Source organism: Ranitomeya imitator, chromosome 3 (genome assembly GCF_032444005.1).
Source record: "Ranitomeya imitator isolate aRanImi1 chromosome 3, aRanImi1.pri, whole genome shotgun sequence".
Classification (NCBI taxonomy): Eukaryota; Metazoa; Chordata; class Amphibia; order Anura; family Dendrobatidae; genus Ranitomeya; species Ranitomeya imitator.
In genome coordinates, this window is record NC_091284.1 from 831,463,143 (window position 1) to 831,475,279 (window position 12,137).

The 12,137-nt window shown below is 45.6% G+C and overlaps 1 protein-coding gene across 1 annotated transcript in view; it reads left to right on the plus strand.

The window, feature by feature from the left end:
* The window catches only part of LOC138671368 (oocyte zinc finger protein XlCOF22-like), a 98,241-nt gene extending 87,300 nt beyond the window's left edge, over positions 1-10,941 (plus strand). The window contains exon 7 of the mRNA XM_069759474.1: positions 7,152-10,941. Coding sequence (XP_069615575.1) covers positions 7,152-8,428 — 1,277 coding nt within the window. The 3' untranslated portion in view covers positions 8,429-10,941. The remainder of the gene's footprint in view (positions 1-7,151) is intronic.
* Positions 10,942-12,137: the final 1,196 nt, after the last annotated feature.

Genomic DNA, 12,137 nt, shown 5'->3' on the forward strand with positions numbered 1-12,137 from the left:
GATGTTTCGCTCCCTTTTCAGGTTGAGGTTGATGCTTCTGAAATTGGAGCAGGGGCTGTTTTGTCGCAAAGAAGTTCTGATGGCTCGGTGATGAAACCTTGTGCCTTCTTTTCTAGAAAATTCTCGCCTGCTGATCGCAATTATGATGTGGGCAATCGGGAGTTGTTGGCCATGAAGTGGGCATTCGAGGAGTGGCGACATTGGCTTGAAGGAGCTAAACATCGTGTGGTGGTCTTGACGGATCACAAGAATTTGACTTATCTCGAGTCTGCCAAACGGTTGAATCCTAGACAGGCTCGATGGTCGCTCTTTTTCTCCCGTTTTGATTTTGTGGTTTCATACCTTCAGGGATCTAAGAATGTGAAGGCTGATGCCCTGTCAAGGAGTTTTGTGCCTGACTCTCTGGGTGTTGCGGAGCCGGCGGGTATTCTTAAAGAAGGGGTAATTTTGTCTGCCATTTCCCCTGATTTGTGGCGTGTGCTGCAAAAGTTTCAGGCTGATAGACCTGACCGTTGTCCTACGGATAAACTGATTGTCCCTGATAGATGGACTAGTAGAGTTATCTCTGAGATTCATTGTTCAGTGTTGGCTGGTCATCCTGGAATCTTTGGTACCAGAGATTTGGTGGCTAGATCCTTTTGGTGGCCTTCTTTGTCACGGGATGTACGTTCTTTTGTGCAGTCCTGTGGGACTTGTGCTCGGGCTAAACCCTGCTGTTCTCGTGCCAGTGGGTTGCTTTTGCCCTTGCCGATCCCGAAGAGGCCCTGGACGCATATTTCCATGGATTTTATTTCTGATCTCCCTGTCTCTCAAAAGATGTCGGTCATTTGGGTGGTTTGTGATCGCTTCTCTAAGATGGTCCATTTGGTACCCTTGTCTAAATTGCCTTCCTCCTCTGATTTGGTGCCATTATTTTTCCAGCATGTGGTTCGTTTGCATGGCATTCCAGAGAACATCATCTCGGACAGAGGTTCCCAGTTTGTTTCGAGGTTTTGGCGGTCCTTTTGCGCTAAGATGGGCATTGATTTGTCTTTTTCTTCAGCTTTCCATCCTCAGACTAATGGCCAAACCGAACGAACTAATCACACTTTGGAGGCATATCTGATGCTTTGTTTCTGCTGATCAGGATGATTGGGTGTCCTTCTTGCCTTTGGCTGAGTTCTCCCTTAATAATCGGGCCAGCTCGGCTACTTTAGTTTCTCCTTTTTTCTGTAATTCTGGTTTCCATCCTCGTTTCACTTCAGGGCAGGTTGAGCCTTCGGACTGTCCTGGTGTGGATGCGGTGTTGGACAGGTTGCAGCAGATTTGGACTCATGTGGTGGACAATTTGACATTGTCCCAGGAGAAGGCTCAACGTTTCGCTAACCACCGGCGTTGTGTTGGTCCCCGACTTCGTGTTGGGGATTTGGTTTGGTTGTCATCTCGTCACGTTCCTATGAAGGTTTCCTCTCCTAAGTTTAAGCCTCGTTTCATTGGGCCATACAAGATTTCTGAAGTTCTTAATCCTGTGTCATTTCGTTTGGACCTTCCAGCTTCTTTTGCCATCCATAATGTGTTCCATAGGTCGTTGTTGCGGAGATACATGGCGCCTATGGTTCCCTCCGTTGATCCTCCTGCCCCGGTGTTGGTCGAGGGGGAGTTGGAGTATGTGGTGGAGAAGATTTTGGATTCTCGTGTTTCGAGATGGAAACTCCAGTACCTGGTCAAGTGGAAGGGTTATGGTCAGGAAGATAATTCCTGGGTTTTTGCCTCTGATGTTCATGCTGCCGATCTGGTTCGTGCCTTTCATTTGGCTCATCCTGATTGGCCTGAGGGCTCTGGTGAGGGTTCGGTGACCCCTCCTCAAGATGGGGGTACTGTTGTGAATTCTGTTGTCGAACTCCCTCCTGTGGTCGTGAATGGTACTTCGGCGAGTTCTGTCTATGGGCTCCCTCTGGTGACTTTGAGTGAAGCTGCTGCTTCTGAGGTTCCTTACACAGGTGACGTGGGTTATCCTTTGGTTGGCTGCTCTATTTAACTCCTCTCAGATCGTTACTCCATGCCAGCTGTCAATGTTTTTGCATTTCGTTCAGTTCGCTCCTGGATCTCTCTGGTGACCTGCCTTCTCCTGCAGAAGCTAAGTTCCTTATAGTCTTATTTTGTTCTCTGTTTTCTTGTCCAGCTGGTTTTCATGATTTTGTCTTGCTAGCTGGTAGCTCTGGGATGCAGAGTGGCCCCTCCGCACCGTGAGTCGGTGCAGAGGTCTTTTTTGCACACTCTGCGTGGTCTTTTGTAGGTTTTTGTGCTGATCGCAAAGTTACCTTTCCTATCCTCTGTCTATTTAGTAAGTCTGGCCTCCTTTGCTGAAACCTGTTTCATCTCTGCGTTTGTGACTTTCATCTTACTCACAGTCAATATATGTGGGGGGCTTCCTTTACCTTTGGGGAATTTCTCTGAGGCAAGGTAGGCTTTATTTTCTATCTCTAGGGCTAGATAGTTCTTAGGCTGTGACGAGGCGCCTAGGTCTGGTCAGGAGCGCTCCACGGCTATTTTTAGTGTGTGTGATAGGATTAGAGCTTGCGGTCAGCAGAGCTCCCACATCCCAGAGCTCGTCTTGTATGAGGGTTAATTATCAGGTCATTCCGGGTGCTCCTAACCACCAGGTCATAACACAGTGGGGTGTATGCGGGCGCCGGGCAGTGAGTGCGGGGAGTAAGGAGCGGCCATTTTCTTCCGGACTGTGCGCGTCGCTGATTGGTCGTGGGCGTTTTTCCATGACAGACAGAGGCCGTGACCAATGAATATCCGTGACAGACAGAAAGACGGAAGTGACCCTTAGACAATTATATAGTAGACTAGATGGTAGCCCGATTCTAACACATCGGGTATTCTAGAACAGGGGTCCCCAACTCCAGTCCTCAAGGCCCATCAACATGTCATGTTTTCAGGATTTCCTTAGTCTTGCTCAGGTAATAATTGCATCACCTGTGCAATGCAAAGGAAATCCTGAAAACATGACCTGTTGGTGGGCCTTGAGGACTGGAGTTGGGGACCCCTGTTCTAGAATATGCATGTCCACGTAGTATATTGCCCAACCACGTCGTAGTATATTGCCTAACCACGTAGTATATTGCCCAACCACGTTGTAGTATATTGCCCAGCCATGTAGTATATTGCTCAGCCACGTAGTGTATTGCCCAGTTAAGTAGTATATTGCCCAGCGACGTAGTATATTGCCCAGCCAGGTAATATACAGCACAGAGCCACGTAGTATATTGCCCAGCCACGTAGTATATTGCCCAGCCACGTAGTATACAGCACAGAGCCACGTAGTGTATTGCCCAGCCACGTAGTATATTGCCCAGCCACGCAGTATATTGCCCAGCCACGTAGTATATTGCCCAGCGACGTAGTATATTGCCCAGTGACGTATTATATCGCCCAGTGACGTATGTCACAGGTTAAAAAAAAAATAAACATATACTCACCTTCCGAGGGCCCCTTGCAGTCCAGCTTCTGGTCCCAGGGTTGGTATGAGCGCAGGACCTGTGATGACGTTGCGGTCACATGACCGTGACATCATGGCAGGTCCTTGTCGCATACCATCCTTGCCACTGGAACCTGCCGCTTTGATGGAACGGTCACCGGAGCGTCGCGAGGAGCAGGAAAGGCGGCGGAAGGTGAGTATATAATGATTTTTTATTTTTGTTATTATTTTTAACATTAGATGTTTTTACTATTGACGCTGCATAGGCAGTATCAATAGTAATAACTTGGTGACACAGGATTAATAGCGGCGGTAACGTAGTGAGTTACCCGCGGCATAACGCGGTCCATTACCGCTGGCATTAACCCTGTGTGAGCGGTGACTGCGGGGAGTATGGAGCGGCACTGACTGCAGGGGAGTAGGGAGGGACTAATCGGACTGTGGCCGTCGCTGATTGGTCACGGCAGCCATGACAGGCAGCTGACGAGACCAATCAGCGACTTGGATTCCATGACAGACAGAGGCCGCGACCAATGAATATCTGAGACAGACAGAAGGACAGACGGAAGTGACCCTTAGACAATTATATAGTAGAAACGGTCTAAACAAACACCTAATAGTGCAGCCATTCAAAATGGAAACAATAAAAACGTTGGTAAAAATGTTGTTTCCGCTCTGTTTTATGGCAGTACTAGATTTAAAGGACGCATATTACCACGTCCCCATTCACAGAGACTTCCAGAAATTTCTTACAGTAGCAATCCAAATCAGGGGGGTCATAAGACATTTCCAATTTGCAGCTCTTTCCTTCGGACTCCCCATAGCCCCCCGGGTGTTCACCAAACAAGTAGCCGAAGTCATGGCACCCCTAAAAGAACAAAACACTCTAATCGTCCCATACCTAGACGACTTCCTGGTGATTGGCAATTCTCCCCAACATTGCAAAACCCAATTGGAGAAAGTCATGAGTTCCTTAAAAGACTTGGGCCGGCTTCTGAACCTAGAAAAATCCAAGTTAATACCAAGCCAGGTTCTGGAATATCTGGGCATCACGCTAGATTCCATTCATCAAGAGTGCCGCCTACCCCCAGGGAAAATTTAAAAAATGTTGGGATTGGTATCTCTGGCAAGGGAGCTCCCCTCTATATCTCTACGATACGTGAATGTCCCTCCTGGGGTCCATGACAGCATGTATTCCTGCAGTTCAGTGAGCTCAGCTACACACGAGGGAACTTCAGTGGCAGATCCTGTCAGAGGAAATTTCTCTAGGAGGAAATTTAGAAAGTCAGTTCAGTTTCTCGTCAAACAACACTCTCACTAGAGTGGTGGGTAAAAGCAATTTGGCCCTGGGCATCCCATGGGTAGTCCCAATATCGAAGGTGGTAACCACGGACGCAAGCCCCATGGGCTGGGGGGCTCACCTAAACGTTTTGGTGGCTCAGGGGACTTGGTCGAACGACAAGACCAGTATCTTCCAATATGAAAGAACTACTAGTGGTGAAATTTGCACTTAGAATTCCTGTGCTCCCTTCAGTGTCATCACGTAAGGATATTCTCAGACAACAGAGTGGTAGTAGCATACTTGAACCACCAGGGGGGTACCCGTTCCCAGTCGCTAATGGAAGTAACAAAATCAATCTGCCAGATAGCCGAGGACAGCCTAGGGTCCTTGTCGGCCCTTCACATAAATGGGTGGACAATTTCAGGGCAGACTTCCTGAGTCGATCTCCTCTAAGACAAGGAGAATGGGAGTTGAACCAGTTGGTGTTCAGTCAGATCGCAGAGAAATGGGGGACGCCAGATATAGATCTGTTCGCGAACAATCTGAACCGGAAGGTGGACACCTTCAGTTCCATAGCGCCATTAGACGTATTTCTAATTCCATGGAATTACAGGCTAGCTTATGTATTTCCCCCCAATCGCATTAATACCAGCGGTTCTGAGGAAGATACGGGAAGACAGAGCTCGGGTAGTGTTAATAGCCTCTTTTTGGCCAAAAAGAATTTGGTTATCCTGGGTCAGGAGGATGTCCATCTCTGACCCGTGGGTACTCCCAGACCTGCCCAATCTTCTCTCCCAAAGACCAGTATCACATCCACAAGTGGCAAGGCTACACATGACAGCTTGGAATTTGAAAGGGGGTTGCTAAGAGATAAGGGGTTTTCACAAGGCCTAGTATCAACCCTCCTACAAAGTAGGAAACTAACAACTACCAAGCAATATGGTAAAGTCTGGAAGAAATTCCTTTCATCCTTAAGGCCACCTTCACATTAAGCGACGCTGCAGCGATACCGACAATGATCCGGATCGCTGCAGCGTCGCTGTTTGGTCGCTGGAGAGCTGTCACACAGACAGCTCTCCAGCGACCAACGATGCAGGTAGCCAGGGTAAACATCGGGTAACTAAGCGCAGGGCCGCGCTTAGTAACCTGATGTTTACCCTGGTTACCATCCTAAAAGTAAAAAAAACAAACACTACATACTTACCTACAGCCGTCTGTCCTCCAGCGCTGTGCTCTGCACTCCTCCTGTACTGGCTGTGAGCACAGCGGCCGGAAAGCAGAGCGGTGACGTCACCGCTCTGCTTTCCGGCTGACCGACGCTCACAGCCAGAGCAGGAGGAGTGCAGAGCACAGCGCTGGAGGACAGACAGCGTTGGGTAAGTATGTACTGTTTGTTTTTTTTACTTTTAGGATGGTATCCAGGGTAAACATCGGGTTAGTAAGCGCGGCCCTGCGCTTAGTTACCCGATGTTTACCCTGGTTACCAGCGAAGACATCGCTGAATCGGTGTCACACACGCCGATTCAGCGATGTCAGCGGGAGAGCCAGCGACCAAAGAAAGGTCTGGCCCTCTAGCCCCGACCAACGACATCACAGCAGGATTCTGATCGCTGCTGTGTGTCAAACTAAACGATATCGCTAGCGAGGACGCTGCAACGTCACGGATTGCTAGCAATATCGTTTAGTGTGAAGGTACCTTTAGGCTCTGTGTCTGAGGGAGTCCCGCTTAAAGCTATATTGGAGTTCATACAAAATGGGTTAGAGAAAGGTCTAGCCACAAATACCCTTAAAGTCCAGGTCGCGGCCTTGGGAGCTTTGTTTAACTACAACCTAGCAAGAAATAATTGGATTTCCAGGTTCATTAAAGCGGCAGAAAGGTGTAGACCCCCTACCCTTACGGAGGGCCCCGCAATGGGATTTAAATTTTATATTCCCTTCATGCTCTGTAAACAAACTGATGCGGGATAGAGATGTACCACCTTTTTAGCTGTAGGTTTCCTGTCCTTGATGGGCGGATCCCCTCTCTCCGTGGGGCCGTCATGGGCTCAGAGAAATACCGTTATCGGTAAGTAACTATATTTTTTGCACTGACAGAAGATGGACATGAGTGGAGGCTTGTTTTTTTCTGAGATGAGTAAAGTTTTTATTGGTATTATTTTCTCCCACGTAACTTTTTTTGGTGGCTTTTTCATTCCATATTTGGGAGGCAGAATGAATAAACAGTTGAACACCACGCTCCACTAGTTTATCCTATGAGGTTTTCTGTTAGACCGTGAACTGTCATTGTTTAGGTAAATAATTCAGTTTCTTAACACAACTTGCCATTTTTACACTAGAAATATTGAAAAATATAAAATTTGAAGATATTTTATATTAAATAATAATTCAATGTCTTCTTTGCAGATGACTCTACCAGAAGATCAGAGGGACAGCTGACATCTTCAATTTTTAAATCAGAAGAAATTGAGATCCCACAGGATACAACTGAAGTGAATGCCATTACTCCAGATATACCATCATCCCTTCACAGCAAAGATCTGTCATCTGATCCTTTTAGACAGGTCTTGTCTTCTGAGTCATTACTGACTACTAAAAAACATCTAAGTCACAAAATAAGCATGAAAAAACAAGCCGCTCCTAAAACAAATGAGCCATTTTCACGTTTTGAATATGTAAATAATTTTCCCCTCGAAAAGTCTTTTCTTGAACATCAAAAAATTCACACAGCGGAGAATACATTTTCTTGTTCCAAGTGTGAAAAATGTTTTAAACAGAAATCACATCTGGTTAGTCACCAGAGATCTCACACAGAGAAGAAGTCATTTTCATGTTCAGAATGTGGGAAATGTTTTACAGGGAAATCATCTCTTGTAAGACACGAGAGAATTCACACAGGGGAGAAGCCATTTTTATGTTCAGAATGCGGGAAATGTTTTACAGATAAATCAAATTTTTTTATGCACCAGAGAACTCACACAGGGGAGAAGCCTTTTTCATGTTCAGAATGTGAGAAACGTTTTGGCCAGAAAAAACAGCTTGTTAGTCACCTGTTAACTCACACAGGGGAGAAGCCATTTTTATGTTCAGAATGCGGGAAGGGTTTTAGCCGTAAATCACAAATTGTTATACACCAGAGAACCCACACAGGGGAAAAGCCTTTTTCATGTTCAGAATGTGGGAAGGGTTTTAGCCGTAAATCACATATTGTTATCCACCAGAGAACCCACACAGGGGAAAAGCCTTTTTCATGTTCAGAATGCGAGAAATGTTTTAAACATAAAGTTGATTTGGTTAAGCACCTGAGAACCCATACAGGGGAGAAGCCTTTTTCATGTTCAGAATGTGAGAAATGTTTTATATGGAAAGCCCATCTTGATAAGCACCAAAGAACACACACAGGGGAGAAGCCTTTTTCTTGTTCAGAATGTGGGAAATGTTTTATATTTAAAGCCCATCTTGATAAGCACCAAAGAACACACACAGGGGTGAAGCCTTTTTCATGTTCAGAATGTGGGAAACATTTTAAACAGCAATCACATGTTGTTGCACACCTTAGAACCCACACGGGGGAGAAGCCATTTTCATGTTCAGAATGTGGGAAGGGTTTTACCTGTAGATCAGATTTTGTTGAGCACCAGAGAACCCACACAGGGGAGAAGCCTTTTTCATGTTCAGAATAAGGAAATGTTTTACAGAGAAATCAAATCTTTATCAAACATCAGAGAACTCACACAGGGGAGAAGCTTTTTTCCTGTTGTTTTAGAGACATCAACTCTTGTTACACATCAGGGAGCTCACACAGAGGAGAAACCACTTTCATATTCAGAATGTGGAAAATGGTTTGTGATGAAAACACCACTTAGCAAATAGATAAATGGCTGCACTCAATTTACTGTACTAAAGCAAGGAAATGTGCGATGCATGAAATGTGAATAGCATAATGGCTTGTGAAATCTATGAAAAAACATAAGATGCTTAGCACAAGATTTGGCCAAAAATTTTGAGCCCATCCACCAAACGTCAAGGTAATCTCAGATCGGATGGGTACCTGACCTGTCTGCCTAGTGTGAACATTTACCTATGGCTAATAACATGGTAAAGCCTGCATTTATAGGAAGCTCGGAACCAACTGTGTTTGGATGTAATTAATCCCTTTCTGACCTCAGACGGGATAGTACGTCCGAGGTCAGATCCCCTGCTTTGATGCGGGCTGCGGCGGGACATGTCAGCTGTTTTGAACAGCTGACATGTGCCCATAATAGGCGCGGGCAGAATCGCGATGTGCCCGCGCATATTAACTAGTTAAATGCCGCTGTCAAACGGAGACAGCGGCATTTAACTACCGCTTCCGGCCGGGCGGCCGGAAATGATCGCATCGCCAACCCCCGTCACATGATCGGAGGTCAGCAATGCTTCTGAATAGTAACCATATAGGTCCTTGAGACCTCTATGCTTACTGATCGCCGGTAGCTGTGAGCGCCACACTGTGGTCGGCGCTCACAGCACACCTGATTTTCTGCTACATAGCAGCGAACAGCAGATCGCTGCTATGTAGCAGAGGCGATCGTGTTGTGCCTGCTTCTAGCCTCCCATGGAGGCTATTGAAGCATGGCAAAAGTTAAAAAAAAAAGTGAAAAAAAGTGAAAAAAATAAAAAAAATATAAAAGTTTAAATCACCCCCCTTTCACCCCATTCAAAATAAATCAATAAAAAAATCGAACCTACACATATTTGGTATCGCCGCGTTCAGAATCGCCCGATCTATCAATAAAAAAAATCATTAACGTGATCACTAAACGGCGTAGCGAGAAAAAAATTCAAAATGCCAGAATTACGTTTTTTTAGTCGCCACGACATTGAATTAAAATGCAATAACGGGCGATCAAAAGAACATATCTGCACCAAAATGCTATCATTAAAAACGCCAGCTCGGCACGCAAAAAATAAGCCCTCACCCGACCCCAGATCACGAAAAATGGAGACGCTACAAGTATCGGAAAATGGCACAGTTTTTTTTTTTAGCAAAGTTTTGAATTTGTTTTCACCACTTAGATAAAAAATAACCTAGTCATGTTAGGAGTCTATGGACTCGTAATGACCTGGAGAATCATAATGTCAGGTCAGTTTTAGCATTTAGTGAACCTAGCAAAAAAGGCAAGCAAAAAACAAGTGTGGGATTGCACTTTTTTTGCAATTTCACCGCACTTGGAATTTTTTTCCCGTTTTCTAATACACAACATGGTAAAACCAATGATGTCGTTCAAAAGTACAAGTCGTCCTGCAAAAAATAAGCCCACATATGGCCAAATTGACGGGAAAATAAAAAAGTTATGGCTCTGGGAAGGAGGGGAGCGAAAAACGAACACGGAAAAACGGAAAATCCCAAGGTCATGAAGGGGTTAAAATCACAGCTTGGTGAATGGCGGGGCGTTCAAGTCAGAAAAAACTATATTTACTATGAAAACACCACTTAGTCACCAGAACAGTCACACAGTGGATAAACCTTTTTATATTCTTAAGGTGGGAACTGTTTTGCATCAAAATCATTTCTTAATAAACATCAGAAAAGTCACACGGGACAAGCCTTTTTCATATTTAAGATGTGGAAAATGTATTGCACTGAAATGAAAATTTTGAAAGCACCAAATAATTCACAAAAGGGAGAAGCCTTTTTCCTGTTCAGAAGGTGAAAAATGTTTTACAGAGATCAGCTCTTGGTACACATCAGAGAACTCACACAGGGGAGAAACCATTTTCATGTTCACAATGTGGGAAATATTTTAACCAGAAATAGATTCTTGTTAATCACCAGAAAACTCACACAGGGTAGAAGTCTTTTTAGATGTTTTAGAATTTTGGAAATGTTTTAACTAGAAAACACCAAAACAGTCAAACTGTGGAGAAACCTTTGTATATTCTTAATGTGGGAAACATTTTGCTTAGAAATCAACTCTTAATAAACATTAGAAAAGTCACACAAGGGAGAAGCCTTTTTCATGTTCAGAATATTGGAAATGTTTGAACCGAAAATTCTATCTTCTTAAAGTTGTTGTTCACTACTACAACCCCTTGACATTCCTCATGTTTGGTGTTGTTAAAATAAAAATACTCAAACTCCCATCCTATGTTGGTGACATTTCAGCAGTGTCGGAGCTCGCATTCCCGGTGCTCACGTGAGGCTGATTCATTACACGAGCCCTGTACCCAATCAGTGCCAACTTCACTGCTCGGCCTTCAGTGCAGGCATATTGAACATCAATAGGAAGCCAGGGCTGTGGCTGATCTCTGACTCTGAGGTAGGAAGTAATAAAGGCACAGATGATTGGCCTCGGGGAGACCAAAACATCCAACACCGCGGAGACACCATCACGTGTTTCTCAACGCAGTGATTCCAGAACACTGCCCCCATCCCTTATGGGAAATATGCAGATGCATGTAAATAAGCTGCGGAGACACCATCACGTGTTTCTCGACGCAAGCAGTGAATAGCCAGGCCTTTCCCCGGGAAGGAACAACCACGGGAAGGGCAGCATCCTATGAAGGAAAGCCACCTATGCCAAGCATGGTATCCATCCACAGACAGCTGTTTCGGGGTTTTGCCCCTCATCAGTGTGGAGTAGGAATCTGGCTATTAGGAGCAGTGCCTAGTAAAAAGGCTATAAAGGCACAGATGATTGGCCTCGGGGAGACCAAAACATCCAACACCGCGGAGACACCATCACGTGTTTCTCAACGCAGTGATTCCAGAACACTGCCCCCATCCCTTATGGGAAATATGCAGATGCATGTAAATAAGCTGCGGAGACACCATCACGTGTTTCTCGACGCAAGCAGTGAATAGCCAGGCCTTTCCCCGGGAAGGAACAACCACGGGAAGGGCAGCATCCTATGAAGGAAAGCCACCTATGCCAAGCATGGTATCCATCCACAGACAGCTGTTTCGGGGTTTTGCCCCTCATCAGTGTGGAGTAGAAATCTGGCTATTAGGAGCAGTGCCTAGTAAAAAGGCTATAAAGGCACAGATGATTGGCCTCGGGGAGACCAAAACATCCAACACCGCGGAGACACCATCACGTGTTTCTCAACGCAGTGATTCCAGAACACTGCCCCCATCCCTTATGGGAAATATGCAGATGCATGTAAATAAGCTGCGGAGACACCATCACGTGTTTCTCGACGCAAGCAGTGAATAGCCAGGCCTTTCCCCGGGAAGGAACAACCACGGGAAGGGCAGCATCCTATGAAGGAAAGCCACCTATGCCAAGCATGGTATCCATCCACAGACAGCTGTTTCGGGGTTTTGCCCCTCATCAGTGTGGAGTAGGAATCTGGCTATTAGGAGCAGTGCCTAGTAAAAAGGCTATAAAGGCACAGATGATTGGCCTCGGG